Source organism: Misgurnus anguillicaudatus, chromosome 19, assembly GCF_027580225.2.
Source record: "Misgurnus anguillicaudatus chromosome 19, ASM2758022v2, whole genome shotgun sequence".
NCBI lineage: Eukaryota > Metazoa > Chordata > Actinopteri > Cypriniformes > Cobitidae > Misgurnus > Misgurnus anguillicaudatus.
Genome location: NC_073355.2, coordinates 9,410,087 through 9,427,914, shown reverse-complemented (window position 1 = coordinate 9,427,914; position 17,828 = coordinate 9,410,087). Strand labels below are relative to the sequence as shown.

Genomic DNA, 17,828 nt, shown 5'->3' with positions numbered 1-17,828 from the left:
AAAAAATGAAGAAGGAGGAGTTATAACACGGGAGGAGCGAGTACGAGTCATGCAACACTATACAACACTTTTTTAACTTATGATTCACTACATGTTCGTGTCATTTATATAATATACACGCGCCTATTTCCAACATAAGACAGAAGTCTTACTTACCACGTGTAACTCGTCATGACCCGGTTCTGAAAATCCACCGCATCAAACACACATGCAAAACTCCGCTGCTAATCCGGATAATAAACTATATCCATTGTTTCCATGAGGCTGGATGTCTTCTCCTTACATCCAAAAACACACTTCTTCTTGTGCCATTGTTGATTTTTGAAATTAAACAAAGCTGAGTGGCGTGATAAGCTGTTAGCAAGCTCTACCCACCCAGCACAAGACGTCATTTAGACGTTGTTTTTTGGGCTAAATCACGTCGGCCCGTCATGACCTTCATTTAGTCCAAAAAAAGACGTTGAAAACTGGTCTTTGTTTGGTCCGTCTAATTCAGTCCAAATTTAGCCTAAAATTAGACGTCTTTTTCGGACCACTTTTCAACGTGTCTCCATTCAATAATAATCCTGACAAAATATGCATGAATGTATAAATACTGAGCACATTGAACGATAATGAAACACATGCTTTGTTTGAAGTCTATTAATATTTCTGTTTATTTTAATTAAATAAATATGTTAAATGTGCTCTAAACAGGTCATTTCGGTCCTGTACAGCACTGATAGAAGCACTTCATTTTCATCTTTTAACAAATATCTTTATTTTCTTTTAATATGATATTATTGGCAGAGGCGCGCGTCCGTCTCATGCTTTGTGATCACGTGATTATTCAACGGGGAGATGCGCGTTCTGGATTTACTGATTTTCTCCTCAGAAGTGTTTCTGTTTTGTGGTCGATTCTGGGGTAAGTTTCCTTAAATTCGTGGTTACTTTATTGAAATTACTTCACAGGGATGTTAATTCAGTTGTCAGTATCTGTCGATACGACTAATAAATGATCAATTTGAATGTTTATCGTTTGTTAGTAATGTTAGCTCGAGCGCTGTCAGCTGAGCTCGTCGCGCAGGTGACGAGCAGGTCAGTTAATGGAAATCTTTTATTTGTCTTTATATCGTCTATATAATCGTGTTATGCTTGTTTTTAAATGTATTTTAAATTGTTTAGTTAATTATAATGCAAGTTTACTTCAAGTATTGTAGTGTGGGCTTTTTTCAGCTTACGGCTAGCCTGATTGAGCTCGTGGCACAGCTGTGAGCTAGCAGTTAACGTTAGTGGATATTTGTTTTATATCTTTTATAAAAACGTGTTGTGCTTTTTTCTTAAATGTATTTAAAAAATTATATTGCAAGTTTACTCTATGTATTGCAATGTATGTGTGCTTTGTTCAGCTCCCTATCAAAATTACATTAACTAGTCTACTTTAAAATGTTAAAAGGCCATTCTGAATAAATAACTGTTGTATATTTATTGTTACTACTTTCAGATCCTTTTCTTGGTGTGTCTTGATGTTTTCTATTGGCTAAAGAGTAAGTATTACTTTGTTCATATTTTCACAGCCACCAGAATCAGAAGTAAGTGCTCAAAAGTGAAATGGCATGTTGGTCTCTTCAATGCAATGATAAATAAAATAGTTATAACTAATGAAATAGTCATATCTCATTTTGACTTTATGTACAGTTTGCTCAAGGTCAAAACACAGCTCATTCATACAAATCAAACAGTGACACTGGCTATATGTCTGCTTTCTTTTTTATATATTTATTATTTTTTTATTATATAATAAAAGCATAGAGATATATAAAGCAAAGACAACTACAGTATAAGATAATCCTTCAGGAGCCAGTAAAACATATACAGTTACAGCAGTAAACATACTTGTTATGGGGTAAGAAAAATAGTACAGTGTAGATATGAATTATGGTATCCTTAGCACTTCTCCTTTTATTGCTTCTGTCTTGTTCTTCATTTTTTGTAGTGCAAATAAGGAGACTTAGAGTAAGTACAAATTGAGCTTTTAGTACTGACGTGAATATTACATCGACATTCGTTTGAAAGAAATAGAAAAGCGCTACGTTTTATTTTGTACCACCAAACTTGCTCATATAACTACGATAATAATACTTTTTCTGATGCTGCTGTTTACTCCATTGTAGCATGTCTCTGTGAAACTGACAATCTTGGGTAGGAACTGCTGGTTTGTGGTTGGCAGTATGGATCACGGTCTGCGACTCATGAGGAGCTGGTCTGGAGACATGAAGAGGTTGTCAACAGGTGTGTTCCTATACTCTACCAAAATGAGATAGGGATCAGTCATGAGGGCCAATGTGTGTGAAACTTAATGTTTTTGCAAAGTCTTTAAACTCTTTGTGTTGATTTTGTGGAACTTTTAATTTCACTGGTATGCCATGTCTCGCGAAAGTGACTAAGCTTGCTGATGACAGTGGCAGACATAGTAGTGTTGAGTTTGTCTAATTGGAAGAAATGGTAATAGTAATCTACATTAACCATTTATTCATTGTCCGAGGTGAAGAGGTCTGAAGCTAATACCTGCCACGGTCTGATTGGTATTTCATGAGGAATCATGGGTTCCTTGGTATTTGAATTATGTTGAACCAGGCAAGTACTCCATCTTTCGATCATGTGTTCTGTCTGCTTACACATTCCTAGCCAGAATAACATTTCGTGCTCTTAGCTTAGACTTGTCACTCCAGGTCAGATATGACTATTTTCTAATCTTCACTGGTCAATGAAAGTTTGTCTTAAAAGTCAATAATGTATGTGGGAAATGGTCTCCTCTTTGCAGGCCATCCATCCAAGATCATCTATCTGAGCTGCTGAAAACTGCCTCGGTACGGATCTGTTGGAGCTTTGTGTCACTGACTGGTAAGTTTTTATAATTAAGTGAATCTACATGTCCATATCTTTGATGAGATTGTCATGTTTTGTTGCTATGGACTTTTTGGAGAGGGTGTCTGCCACAGGAATCTCCTTTCCTGTTCCGTGTTTGATGCCATATTTCTAGGGCTGTAGAATCATTCTTTAAAGCCGTGGAGGAGCGGCATCTAGTAGGACCCTATGAAATCCATTACATTTTTGTCTGGAATTCAGTTTTATTTTTCTCAAATAATCACACCAAATGCGCTTTAAATGCTTGGAAATGCAAGGCGCGACGCACTGCTTTTTTTTTAAAAAAAAGAGCAGTGTGAAGCGGCTTTTCATATTGCTAGCAACCAACGAGTCAGCTGTCTTGTCAATCAAATATTGAAGCGTGATATTATTTTGCTATTAACTGTCATATTAGCAGAAACTTTAAAAAGAGGACGCTTGCTCTGACCTTGTTTGAGGGTGAGAGGTGCAAAAACACGCAGGAGAGAGTGAGTGAGTGGTGTCCGGTTCTTCAAAGCAACTGTAAACTTCCCTCACCACACCGTAAGGGCCGCCTCTCCCCCCATCCGATTGGACAATGGAAAGATGCGAATGACGTCCGCTGCTTTTCCGCTCTCAGCGCTCCTTCAAAAGCGTGTGCTGCGGCTGGTGGCAAAAAACGCAAGGCGTTCGGCCCGCATAAACAGTGCACAAATACTCCCTGCCCATAGGATATAATTAATGAAAAGGCGCCTGCAACTGCCATAAATGCGTTTGGTGTGATTGGCCCCTAACAGTGATTCTTAGCTTTAAGAAATTTGACAACTTGCTTTTATACTTAAGATTGAAAGTAGGATTATATTTCATGAATTCTTAGTACTTAAGACAAAAATGGCACTTTCAGAAGCTTGATAAATATGGGAACAGTTGTCTAACTTGAAACTAACTTCAGTTTCTTTCCTTTCCCATCAGTATTTCTGCAAATTCCTGTTTCGTGTCACATTGCTTGTGCAAGACTGAATCCATAAAGGTGAGTCGTCATCATCATGAGAAACGTCTTTGCTCACTGCATGCACATTTCTTTTATAAGCAGAATGACACACTTTGGTGAAGTGATTGTGTTTTTGGGGCTGTTTAAACTTGGTATTAAGATGTGTGTTTTTTTTTGTTTTTTGTTGATCGGATCATGGATGAGAAGGACACATTCTGTTTACACCTGGTATTTAAATCCGTCAGTTTTGTCCCCTTTCAACCTCTTCTGTTCTGAATACTTTTAGGTGATGGTCTGTGGAGACTGTGGGCGATTCCTTCTGCTGTCATTTAAACATGAGCAGGAGTAATGACGGGTTTAAATGGACGCAACTAATATTATGCCAGAGTCCGCTGCTTGTAAGTAAACATGCTGCACAGTGTTTTGTACATTTATATGTAAAAGCTTTCTTTGATATTTATATAGTAATTTGATATTCTCTTATGGCTGTTGGAACACATTCTACCACATGCGCGCTGACACTACAAAAGCAATCCGATCAAAAGTGTTTTCAACTACCTCTGAATGTGGTCAAAAGTGGACGAGCTCAAGATGTTTTGAACATCATTTACACCTGTCTTTAGCATCGTCCACTTGTGATCCGATCGACAACAGCACATCTTAATACCAAGTGTAAACGGCCCCTTTTTTACTTGCGCTTCCAATAATGGTAGAAAACAACAGTTAGGGGACAACTTTAAACTTCAATAAAATGCATTCATCCTTCACAGAGGTAATCCATACTCAAGTATTGCCACTCATTGTGCATTGAATCGTGTGAGTCCAAGACATTGTTACCGGAAACTAGTTATTATAGTTTATAAAGTTTAAAACATTATCTTTTCTTACTATATAGCATCGATTACCCACAGAAGACCCTTGGAGCGCTGTGGATTACTTCTTTAAAGGCTGCACTTCTTTGGAAAGTCAGAAAATGTACCCTGATCCATGTTTTTTCCCATATTAAGCTCGGAAAAGCTTGGACATTTACTAGAATAACTCCAAATGTGTTCGTCTGAACATGTGTATCTGGAGTTTCTGAGTGTGAGTACATCATGGGATAATTTAAAAATCTGTCTGAAGTATCGCTTTAAGGTTTTAAATGGAGTATAGCAATACATAATTGGGACTAAATAACAAAGGTAAAATAAAATATACATTCCTTTAAATATTAGTGTACCTAATTGGATTGATCATGCTTTACCTTTTAAGACCACCCCTGTTTTTAATGTTAACATTTAATTTTTTTATGTTCTCACTTAGATGCTGTAACCATAATGCAACCAGGACAACACACCTGGAGTGACCGAGAGCAGGATGAAGAAGGAATCGGATGAGAAAATGTCAACTGGTGCCCATGAGGAGACATATTGTTCTTGGACCTGCTTTTTATGTTTAGTAATAAGTGGTTTTATGTGGTTAAATAAAAGTAATTTAATATTAATATTTAATATTTTAATATTCACTCCAAAATGGTCTAGTATTGTCACTTAACTTATGCTGCTTGACTTCTCAGCATAAAGATCATTATTAAATTAATATTAAATATTTCAAATTTAGAAATAGGCTACCCCATGCCATCTAGTAAAGAAGTGGGTAATCCGTGCCTGTCGTGTACCCAGCACTACACCATATGGCATCATTGATGTCTGTTGTAGATATATAACTGTTATTAAATGATTGTATTGTATTTCTTTCTGTTTGGGTCCGGGTTCGGAATGGAACTCTATAAACCTCTCCATTGTGAAATGGTTTATATACATTCAGAATGGAGCGGTTTATGGTGTTTTGTTTTGAACTTGGACATAAATACAAGGAAAACAATATAATTATTGATAACAAAGTTATATATCTACTAACAGCGGACATCAATGATGCCATATGGCCCGGCATTGCATTGACCCCTCAGATCTGATTTGTGCATTTTTGTATTCATGGTTAAAATGTTCAACTTTTTTATTTAAATAATAATTTAACCTTATCCCCATATGGAATTTAAAATGTTCAGTGACATTACTGTCAGATTCAAACGTCTTTCGCGCTGAGCCAGACGGACGAGCTCAGCGCTGTCATATAGCAACACTATGCAGTGTTTTCGGCCTCATGGTGTTTGTTTTGGATTTCGGACATTTAAATACACATAAGCACTGGTAAAACAATAGCCTACATTTAGTTTGTAAAATACACACTGATGTCTGTGGAGGCAGCAATACAAATCTATTCAGGTGGGATAGTAATTTGCAAATGATAAATGAATGTTATTTTCAAATAGTAGTAATTTCCCGACGTATCAGACAGGCACAGTGAGTATAAGGTTTGCTTTATTGTTATAAAGGTTGTGATGAAAAGACGGGGATGCGCTCCTCCCTTGCGAGGAGTGGGCGTGCTTAGATGTGCTTTTATAAAGTGTACTTATTACATAAATATAATGTGCTTTGGTACAGTTAAGTGTGAGTTGGATGCAGTCTTTTCGGCGCACTTAATGCACATTGGGTGTAATTGATTTCAAATATATCATATATTAAGTTGAAATAAAATTTAATAAGTTGCCATTAAGAGTTTACTTAATTGGTACTTTATTACAACTTTATATCTACTTTCATAATTGCTTCTAGTGTTTTTACAATATAGGCTACTTAAAGTGCACTACACAATATAATGACATGAAATTAATGTGACTTAAAATACACTTTAATATCGGTTAACAATAAACTTAAGTGTGGATTAAATCCAATGTTTTCAGCGAAATTAATAAACATTAAGTGTAATTAATTTAAAATGTATCACATGTTAAGTTGAAATTAAAACCAATAAGTTGCCATTAAGAGTGCTTTTTTGCATCAACTGATGTGGGTCTTTAATACAACTTTATATTTACTTTCATAATTGCTTCTAGTGTTTTTAAAATATAGTTAAAGTGCACTGTTCAATCTGCTGTCAAGCAATTAATGTGAAATTAAAAATAAGTTAAAGTATATTAACAGTACATTTAATTATAATTATATATAATTAAATTATAATAATTTAATTATAATAATTAATTAATTTAATTATTAATTAAATGTAATTAAATGTAATGTTTCAAATACATATTTGCCAAATAATTTCAAAAATATAAAATTAAATTCAATCAGTTGAACTGCGATTTCAGTGCAGTAAAGCGATTTCAATGCATCTTTCTACAGTATGTACTTTAACTACTTTTATGTACTTCTCAAAATACTGAAAAACAAATCTAGTTAATTAAATATGTATTCATTTCAGTTTAATGCATTACAAACAAACAAAAACCACAATGCTTACACTGACAATAAAACAGTTTGGTAGTCAAATAATTATGAATCGAATTTTTTGTTTTGCAAAAGTACATTTAATAAATGAATAATTGGTTGTATATGTCCAAACAAATACAAAAAAAATGATCATTTATTAAATGTGTTTAGAAATATTGTCATGAAAGTGTACTTTCTTTAAGTAAAACTTAAATACATATTATTACAGTTGTAAAAAGTGCATTTGTGTTAATAAATAGTGTCATTAAAGTGTGTTCCATTTAAGTACATTAAGTGGTCTTTAATTTTAATTACATTATATTATCAGCAAGAGCACTTCTCAAAAATTATACTCTTATTATTTTAAGCACACAAAAAGTACGCTTTCAATACACTTAAGCACGCTAATTTTTCACAAGGGCTGTCAAGCAGCTACAGAGCGAGGCCGACTAACGTGCTCTTAAACAGGAAATAATATATGGAATTATTTGTGCATCTTTAAATAATTGTAAGAATACATTTCCTTTAAATATAATTTTTGTCATATAAAGTTTTAAGAGATAATAATGTCTTTTCCACTTTTATTGCTTAGACTTGTTAATGCGGTTAACGTGTTTTGCGCATTTACCTCAAGAGTTTATTTCAGTAATATTGCTGTTTTTCCGGTCATAATAATACAATTTACATGTCAATCCTGCCTCCTTATTCGTTTATAAATTTTATCATGCTGTTGTGTTAAGTAATATGTAGATATTTATTGCCATATGAGACGTTCATTGCCGTTATATGAATACTCTCGTCTATTATTCAAATCATATGCGGAATAATGTGTGCATCTTTGAATAACAAGAATACAGTTCCTTTGAAAATAATTTTTGTCAAAGTTTTGATCAATAATAATGTTGTGAGGATAATGCCATTGCCGTTGAATACTCTCGTCTACAATATGGATTATTACGCTGTTTAAATTTTGCTAGTGAGTTTCTGGTTACCTGTGCAGTTGCATATGGAGTGTTTTATGGAGCGCTGCATTTAAAAAAATCTGTCGTTCCAAAGCGAGATCTCAATGTGTATTATTCATTAATGGTATAAGTTAAGCCCCCAACAATTTCAAATGCCCCCTCAGTCATTTCATCCTGCAGCCGGGCCTATAGGCAACTCATTACATTTTATTTCAACTTAATATATAATATATTTGAAATTGTTTGCACTTGATGTGCATTCAGTGCGCCGAGGGGATTGCATTTAGTTCACACTTGGGTGTATTGAGGTTTGTTGTATTTATGTAATAGGTGCACGTTATGGAAGTACATTTGGGCACGATTGTTTTTCGCGGGGGAGGTGCGCATCCCCGTCATTCAAACATGTATCATTGTAGCCTTTATGACAATGAGGTGAACTTCCACTGTGTTTGTCTGATATGAATAACATACGTCGGCAAATTATTATTGTTTGTAAATAGTATTTGTTTTTTATTTGCAAATTGCTGTCTTGTTTGAGTGGATTTGTGTTGCTGCTTCCACGGACGTCGGTGTGTGTTTTGCAGGCTGAATGTGGGCTGTTGTTTTGCCAGTGCTTGTGTGTATTTGGATGTCTGAAATCTGGAATAAACATTATGAGGTTGAAAACTCTGCATACTGTAATGTTGCTAGTGTATGTATAGCCTAGTCTGCCCACACTTTGTCCATTGTGCCCACATTTTTCCCACGTATTTGTATTAAAATACATTTTTTCACACAGTATTTTGTATTTGTGATATCTGTGAATTTGTGATAGTATTTTGTATTTGAATTTTAAAACAATTCCATATATGCATGTATGCCTATCTCAGATCATATGCATGTGAAAGGCAGTTTCTGGTATAAATAGCAGAACACAAAAGGTTTTCTGTGTCATTAGAAATGCAGTCAAATAGTGGGACAACAAGGATAACTGATCATGAAGGTAAGAACCTTAACCATGCCAGGTGAGGGATATATTATGGCTGAAAAAACAAACCAATTAATTAAATATTCATGTCATATGTGTATTTGACACATAAATTCGTATTACCTTTATGTTAGCTGTCCTATTTTGAGACAATTATTAGCCTAATAATAATAGTAGGCTATAATTAATATTATGTAATTCATTCTTAAAATGAGGTTAAACCCTTGGAAAGACATAGGAAATAATATAGAAATTTAGCCCTTTTATAGACGTCTTTTCAACGACCATGAAAAGACGTCTTTTAACCTTTCACTTTTCAACCAAATTTAGCCTATTTCTAGACGTCGATTTAGAGGCGTCTTTTCAACGACATGAAAAACACGTCTTTTCACCTTTCACTTTTCAACCAGAATTTCACGTCATTAAGACGCCTGGAGAAGTCGTCGTTTCGACGTCTTTTCAACCAGATTTTGCTGGGTGGGTAGCGTCTCCCGCTGACTGACGGCTGGGCGGGGTTTTCCGGGGGAAGTTTTCCGGCGGAAGCCCATATAAAGAAGTGATACGTATCGAAAACCCCTGAAACGTCAGTTAGAACCGTAATCGAAAAAAATTAGCCGAAACTTGTACGAACCCTGGCGAAGTGCATTCGGCACAGAAATACTCTGAAACACGCCCAACTGCATTTTTGACACTTTGCCTACGTTTAGCATGAGGAAACAACTCTATAACTGTGTTAAAAAGTCAGAATGCTTGAAATACCATTAAACCCCCCCTTTAAGTTATATCAATTGATTTTTGTTTATTTTTAACGAAAAAGTTATGGATTGCGGCTTTAACTCTACGACAGCCTATTTATGCACAAGTGTTTATTTTTGTCCCTTTAAAATGTCTCTGCCTAAACACAATTGTTTTGAATGAGATCTGGTAACATCTGACAATATTAAACAGTAACTCAACTAAGCCTGACAAAGTCAATGTTTGTCTATACTGCAAGCAAGCGGCACAGCAACATGTCCAAACAAAACACATAGAGCTTAATCAGATTTAACTTTTTGCTAATGACATCATAACTACGTCTGGACACGTCACTGATCACGTAGTTTATCTGATATAAAGATAAATGCAAGAAAACAGAAAGAGATGCTTCACTGGGGAAAGATTGTTAACTTAAATACTCATTCATTCATTCAGCCAGTCATGTCGTCGCCCCTGTCCTAGATTAGGAAGGGTGTGAAGTAATGTTATTGCACGCTTTTAAAAGGCCATTGACTTACAATGTTGTAAACTAAAATGAATCACTACAGGCCATAACCCAACCCCATTATTAATAATTAATTTAAAAAAAGAAATTCATTACATGGTTCTCTAGAATACTTGATTCTGATTGGTCAGTTGCAGCATTTCGAGATTTGTTATTTTACCTCAATAACAACCACTAACAGTAGATAACACACTGCTCAACCGGGAACTGTGAGTCATCTTTGAATACAGTACATTAAGAAAGTATTCAGACCCCCTTCACATTTTTTTTAATTTTGTTGTAGCGTAATACTATTCAAACTATCGTTTAAATTGATTTTACCTTCTTCATCTACTGTATACCATAATGACAATGTGAAAACAGAATTTTAGAAATTTCTACAAATGTATTAAAAAGATCAAACTTAAAAATCACATTTACAGAATGTTGTTGTTGTATGGCCTGAGAAAATGATACCATATACCTAAAACAAATGAGCTACTGTAATAAAGTATTTCAAATAAATATTTGGTGTCCATTAACTTATGTGACAAGTAGCCATGTAATAAGAGAGATACTGTATGCCATGGGTCTTCAACATGAGGTCTGGGGCCCCTTGGGGGTCCGTGGTTGTATTACGGGGGTCCTCCAAATATTGTTTACATATATTAGGGCTGGCAAAAGATTAGTCTTATACAAAATAAAACTTTTTTGCATAATTTATTTGTGTGTATATTGTGCGTAATTATTTTGTATATATAAATACATACATGTATATATTTAAGACATAATGTATTTAAGTATATGTTATATATTGGTCTCTCTCTGTGTGTGTGTGTGTGTGTGTGTGTGTGTGTGTGTGTGTGTGTGTGTGTGTGTGTGTGTGTGTGTGTGTGTGTGTTTATATATCTGTCTGTCTGTCTCTCTCTCTCTCTCTCTCTCTCTCTCTCTCTCTCTATATATATATATATATATATATATATATATATATATATATATATATATATATTACAGCTGGGCATAGATTAATCTAGATTAATCTCATACAAAATAAAAGTAATTTTTGGCATAACATATGAGTTTGTGCTGTGTGTAATTATTATTATGTATATATAAATCCACACACATTCATGTATGTATTTAGGAATAATTTATATGTGTATATATATATTTATTTATATTTTTATATATACTAAATTGTATATAAATAAAAAACAATATTTAAATAAAACATTTCTTAAATGTATATATATATATATATATATATATATATATATATATATATATATATATATATATATATATATATATATATATATATGTATGTGTGTGTGTGTGTGTGTGTGTTTAAATATACATAATAATTACACACGTCACAAACTCATATATTATGCAAACAATTACTTTTATTTTTATTTTATTATTCTAGATTAATCTATGCCCAGCCCTAATATATATATATCTTACACACAGTGCACACATATATTTTGCAAAAACAAACTTTTATTTTGTATGCAATTTATCTTTAGACAGCCCTAATATATATAATATAATAATGAAGGGAATAACGTTCCCAGTTTCAAATCTATTTAGTAAAATTAAAATGTTACGTAGTTAACAGCAAGTGGCTGTGTAAACAAAATTGATTATTTTAATATTTTGGTAAGATAACCATAATAACAAACTGGGGGTCCCTGCTTCTTCTCTATATCCATTTAGGGGTCCTTGGGCTGAAAAGTTGGAAGACCTCTGATGAATGCAGTGTCAATATTGTCGCACAATATAACCTTCACAATATCCTGATCACCCTGTCGGGATTTATTTTGCGATAACCGGCTGGAGGCATCCCATATTTATTATAAAACACGCATGAATAGAGGTTTAGTCAGATTTCACTTACTTTTACGAACATCTTCAGCATATTGTATCCAAAGGAGGTAACAGAGAAATTCATGCTGCAACATAAACTTGGTGAAGTATAATAACGTTACAGCACGCGACGCTGCAAGAACCGACAAAAGGATGACATCACAGGACCGCGAGAGCGATTAGACAGCAGACTGTTCCGTATGATTTCTCGAATCGCTCTCGCGGTACTGTGATATCATCCTCTTATCGGTTCCTGCGGCGCCACATGAAGTTGAATAAGCGCGAAAGCGGCGTACTGTCACACTGCAATGTTCAACTGTTAACAGCGCAGCGCAGACAGATCAATCGATTTTGTGACATCAAAGTACCGCGAGAGCTATTTACTAGAATCACTCTCGCGGTACTTTGATGTCATACGCCGAACAGCGTTGCTCTCAAGTTAGTCTGCTGTTTTAAAGAGTAATGGAGCGCATTAAAGAGACGCATCTTGCTGTTTGTTTGCTGTTTCTGACGCTCAGGGTGGATTTAGGATTCGCATTCAGATCGAATCAGAACAGTGAATTCACTTTCCTTCTGCCTGCCGGAGCAACCGAGTGCTTCTTCCAAACAACCATCAGGAACAGCAGCATGGAAGTCGAGTACCAGGTCCATTAACTGTAAAGTATTTTGAAAAGTGTTCAATAAATAATGAATATTCATTAAGTATTCGGGCAGTGTTAAGATGGAGCACCATGAGTGATTTAATAAATTATTTTTTGTTTATTATTTCATTGCACATTTTATTTAAATGCCACTTTCACTGTTACCGTGCTGTGGTGTTTGCCATGTAATGTACATGGTAATCAGGAAGCAGATGAACATTTGCTTGTGTGGGTATGTGTAGGTCAAAGTGCATTTGGTGCAAGCACTGTGCTTGTAAAGCAATGTAAAGTGTACAAACTGGCTTTTTAAGCAGCTTTTTAATGGCATTGGATAGTGCCCCAGTATTTGGGCTCCGAAAGCACATACATCCATTAAAACTAATCCAGCTATTACATTTTTTATTTATTTATTTTTTAGGTAAAGCATTGGGTTTTATAAATATTTCCTTACTGAAGTGATATTTGGGTGGGGGTGCAAAGAGATGCACCCCACACAAAGGGGAGCACCCCAAAAAGTTTGAGAACCACTTACAGTAACCCAGAAAACATTTAATAGATGTATGGATTAGTTTTTGATGGATGGATGTGCTTTTTGGAGCTTAAATATTGGGGCACTATCCAATCCCATTATAAAGCTTAAAAGAGAGGAAATTATTTAATTTAACTCTAACTGTGTTTCGCTGAAAAATTAAAAGTCATATAGACCTAGGGTGGCTTGGGGGTGAGTATAATATGGTCACATTTTAATTTTGGGGTAAACTATTTCCCTAAAGGTTTCCATCAGCCTGCTTTCTAAATATTTGTCAATGGCTAATTGTTTGTGGGTCTTTAGGTCATTGCAGGCTCAGGGCTTGATGTGGGTTTCACTCTGATCTCTCCCCGTGGGTACAGACTGATCTCCGACTTCAGAAAATCAGATGGTATCCACACGTACGTTTCACCTGTCAAAACTGAAGGGCACTGAACTGTCACGCATTTACTCGTGTAAACTCCCCGCCTCATTTGCATGTCTGCTGCTGCACATTTGCATGCTATCTGCAGGTACGACATTCACCACATGTAGCCTGTTTAGAGTTGGGGTTTTCAAACTGGGTCGGGGCCCAGTTGTGGGTCGCACAGTGAGATAAGGTGGGTTGTGCAAAGTTGCTTAGTGGTGAATGACACAAAAACAGTTTAGTCCAACTAATGACTAGCAATGACAATTTTGATATGATATACCATAATCTATTTTGATATTGCAATTTAACTTGCATTTCATGAATGAAATGACAAGGAAAATAAAAAACCGTCTGGCTTATAAAAAAGAAATGTGTGTTTTTAACATATTTCCATAAAAAATATGGGTGGGTCTCGGAAAAGATTACACCTATTTTTAATGGGTAGCGAAATCAGACTTTGAATTAAGTTTTTGTGCAGTTTCATATTTATGCTTTTAAATGGTAGCACACAATATTTTGCATCTTTTAAATGCTAAACATTATGGGGCAAAGCACTTCAAAATGCAAACATTTAATTTTGGCTCACAACTCAAGATTTGTCGAAGACTTTTATGCCATTTTAAACTAATTTGCATACCTTTTTTAAGTGAACCCTTGCATAAATGAACAAAAGTTTGTTTACATTCATACAAACCCTTACAAAGGTTACATTTTTAGTGTTGACAAACAAATGCTAAACAGAAAGAGTATCATGGCAACATTTTTTCTTGTTAAACCGTGTCTATCGTTGTCGCCATGCCCGGTTAGTACCACATAAATTTGTTTGCTCCACCTACAGGCCAAATGCTAAAAGTAATTAAAATCTTAGTTATAGCTAATTAGATTGAACTATTAAAGACTAATGGGGCATACACACCAAACGCGAATTCAACAATTTGCGCGAGTAAATTACATACAAAGTCAGTGCGAAGACGTGAATTCACGTGAGGCAATTCGAATGACGTGAATTGGGGGCGCGATTGTCGCAGACATGCGCTATTCATTTCAAACGCGCCTTCCGCGCACGTTGAAAATATCAATAAAATTCGCATGACCCAATGTTAATCCCATGAGTACACTAGAGCAAGGAATGCAATGCTTTGTGTTTGGGGTGTACGGAGCATAATGTTGCGTACACACCAAAAGCGAATTCAACAATTTGCGCGAGTAAATTACATACAAAGTCAGTGCAAAGACGTGAATTCACGCGAGGCAATTTGAATGACGTGAATTGGGGCGCGATTGTCGTTCAAATGCGTCTTCCGCGCAAGTTGAAAATATTCAACTCGAAATGAAAATTTGCATGACCCAACGTTAAATCCCACGAGTACACTAGAGCAAGGAATGCAATGCTTTGCGTTTGGGGTGTATGGAGCATAATGTTGCGTACACACCAAAAGCGAATTCAACAATTTGCGCGAGTAAATTACATACAAAGTCAGTGCAAAGACGTGAATTCACACGTGGCAATTCGAATGACGTGAATTGGGGGTGCGATTGTTGCAGACATGCGCTATGCGCTTCGAACGTGTTTTCCGCACAAGTTGAAAATATTCACTTGGAAATTACAATTTGCATGACACAACGTTAAATCCCGCGAGTACGCTAGAGCGAAGAATGCATTGCTTTGCGTTTGGGGTGTTCGGAGCTTAATGTTGTGTACACACCAAAAGCGAATTCAACATTTTGCGTGAGTAAATTACATACAAAGTCAATGCAAAGACGTGAATTCACGCGAGGCAATTCGAATGACGTGAATTGGGGCTGCAATTGTCGCAGACATGCGTTATTCGCTTCAAACGCATTTTCCGCGCAAGTTGAAAATATTCACTTCTAAATGAAAATTTGCATGGCCCAACATGAAATCCCACGAGTATGCTAGAGCAAGGAATGCAATGCTTTGCGATTAGGGTGTACGGAGCATAATGTTGCGTACACATCAAAAGCGAATTCAACAATTTGCGCGAGTAGATTACATACAAAGTCAATGCAAGGACGCAAATAGACGCGAATTCGCATTGGGGTGATGCGAATGACACGAACTGGGCTTTGCTATTGCCACAAACATGTGCTATTCGCCTCAAACGCATCTTCCGTGCAAGTTTAACAAATTTAAGCTGAGCTAAAATTCGCCTGACCCAACGTTAAAATCCAACAAGTATTATTGAGCAGGGAATGCAATGCGAATGTACGCGAATTAAGTGAATTTAACAATTTGTGCAGATTACATACAAAGTCAATGCAATGACGCGAATAGATGCAAATTTGCGCGGGACAATTGGGCAGCGCTATTCCCGCGAACAAGCGCTATTTGCCTCTAATGCGTCTTCTGCGCAAGTTGAACAAATTCAAGCTGAGCTAAAATTTGCCTGACCCAACGTTAAAATCCAACAAGTATTATTGAGCAGGGAATGCAATGCGAATGTACGCAAATTAAGTGAATTTAACTATTTGTGCAGATTACATACAAAGTCAATGCAATGACGCAAATAGATGCAAATCCGCGCGGGACAATTGGGCAGCGCTATTGCCGCGAACAAGCGCTATTCGCCTCTAACGCGTCTTCGGCGCAAGTTGAACAAATTCAACTCGAGCGAAAAATTCGCCTGACCCAACGTTAAAATCCAACAAGTAATATTGAGCAAGGAGTGTGATGCTTTGTGTTTGGTGTGTACGCAGCAAAAAAAGATAATTTTCATGAATTTGAATTTTGTTTTTGTTTGTCTGTTATGCGGTTTGCTTTCAGGGTGGAACCCACAGAAGAGGGCGACTACAGAATTTGTTTCGACAACAGTTTCAGTCGTATGTCAGAGAAGATGGTGTATGTGGAGGTGATTGTGGATGAATCTGATCAGGACGATGATGATGATGAAGGCTGGGCTGGTCTGGCTGAACCTGAAGACATACTGGAATACAAACTGGAGGACATCCGGGTACACAAATCATACAATTCATGTTCATCTTGATCATCTCATTTTATTTAATGGAAATTATAATGCAGATGTTCTCCTAAATGTCATATAGTGGGTGTGGTTTACCATGGGGGCGGGGCCTCAATGGCTATATGTATGTCATCTCTAATCACGCAGGAAACAATGGATGCTGTGCACAGAAACCTGGAGCGAAGCCGTCAGATCCAGGCGATGTTGCGGGCGCTGGAGGCTCGTGACCGCTACCTGCTGGAGGATAATCTGTGGCGTGTTTCATTTTGGTCTGGTGTCAGTCTGCTGGTCATGGTCAGCGTGGCCCTCACTCAGGTCTACACGTTACGCAGATTGTTTAGTGACATACACAGAGTCTGCACGTAGCGCAGATATAGAGATGGACTAAAAAAAAGACTCAACAATCTCTTATGTGTGAATGTTACTTGACCTAGCAGTGAAAATGACTGGTCAAGTTGTAGATGGCACTGTATGAAGGCCGGGATTTACAATAACTGCTGCTGAAGTACAAAATAAAAGCACTACCCGATACAGAAAACAATCAAAATATGTGGAGAGCCTCAGGCAAACCAAAAATTGTCGGCCGCCTGTTATTGGCAATATTTGTCTATAAGTGATATCAATCAAAAATCTGATTTTGAAGCTTGTTGAGTTTTAAATACAGATGACCTTTTTGAGCTCTACTGCTGTTTAATATCCTTGAATATACTTGAAATATACTACAAGTGTTTTGTAGATTGTGAATGTAAATTTTGCACATAATATGATGACCTGACTTTTAAAAGTTATTTAAGGTAATTTATCATTCAGACTTGAAATAAAATTGCAATAAATTATGACTAACACAACTTGAATGGATTTACTACTAATAAAAATAACTATCATAGATCTCATCTACCAAATGTTGAAATACAACATGTGTACATTGTATTGATATATGACACATGAATATTTACAACTGATCTGGATGATTAATGTGCTGTATACACTGATTAGCATCATGTTGATCTGTAATAGTCTAGCCTAGATCATTGTCTTGACTCATTTCCTCTCTTATACCCAG

At 36.0% G+C, this 17,828-nt stretch overlaps 2 protein-coding genes and 1 long non-coding RNA gene across 10 annotated transcripts in view; 2 read left to right on the top strand and 1 right to left on the bottom strand.

The window, feature by feature from the left end:
- Positions 1-12,384, bottom strand: part of tnfsf14 (TNF superfamily member 14) — a 31,311-nt gene extending 18,927 nt beyond the window's left edge. The window contains exon 1 of the mRNA XM_055186524.2: positions 12,237-12,384. The gene's annotated coding sequence lies outside the window, so the exon portion shown is untranslated. The remainder of the gene's footprint in view (positions 1-12,236) is intronic.
- On the top strand, positions 372-6,034 carry LOC129445876 (uncharacterized). Of its 8 annotated transcripts, XR_012359124.1 has the most exons (9): positions 372-904; positions 1,026-1,077; positions 1,216-1,267; positions 1,484-1,526; positions 2,154-2,271; positions 2,804-2,883; positions 3,838-3,895; positions 4,143-4,254; positions 5,159-6,034. It is a non-coding gene; the product is annotated as an uncharacterized lncRNA (long non-coding RNA). The 8 variants fall into 8 exon arrangements; XR_012359126.1 differs by lacking the exons at positions 1,026-1,077; positions 1,216-1,267 and adding an exon at positions 2,531-2,616; XR_012359127.1 differs by lacking the exons at positions 1,026-1,077; positions 1,216-1,267 and adding an exon at positions 2,525-2,616.
- A 223-nt stretch (positions 12,385-12,607) lies between the features above and the next one.
- On the top strand, positions 12,608-17,613 carry tmed1a (transmembrane p24 trafficking protein 1a). Its single transcript, XM_055186535.2, has 4 exons — positions 12,608-12,850; positions 13,679-13,776; positions 16,570-16,756; positions 16,913-17,613. The coding sequence occupies exons 1-4, from the start codon at positions 12,668-12,670 to the stop codon at positions 17,129-17,131; spliced, it is 687 nt and encodes a 228-aa protein (XP_055042510.2). The 5' UTR covers positions 12,608-12,667; the 3' UTR covers positions 17,132-17,613.
- The last annotated feature ends 215 nt before the right edge of the window (positions 17,614-17,828 follow it).

Coding starts and splice junctions, on each gene's coding strand:
- tmed1a (XM_055186535.2), top strand. CDS start 12,668: ATGGAGCGCATTAAAGAGACGCATCTTGCTGTTTGTTTGCTGTTTCTG. Junction 13,777..16,569: donor AAATCAGATGGTATCCACAC/GTACGTTTCACC, acceptor GTTTGCTTTCAG/GGTGGAACCCACAGAAGAGG. Junction 16,757..16,912: donor ACAAACTGGAGGACATCCGG/GTACACAAATCA, acceptor CTAATCACGCAG/GAAACAATGGATGCTGTGCA.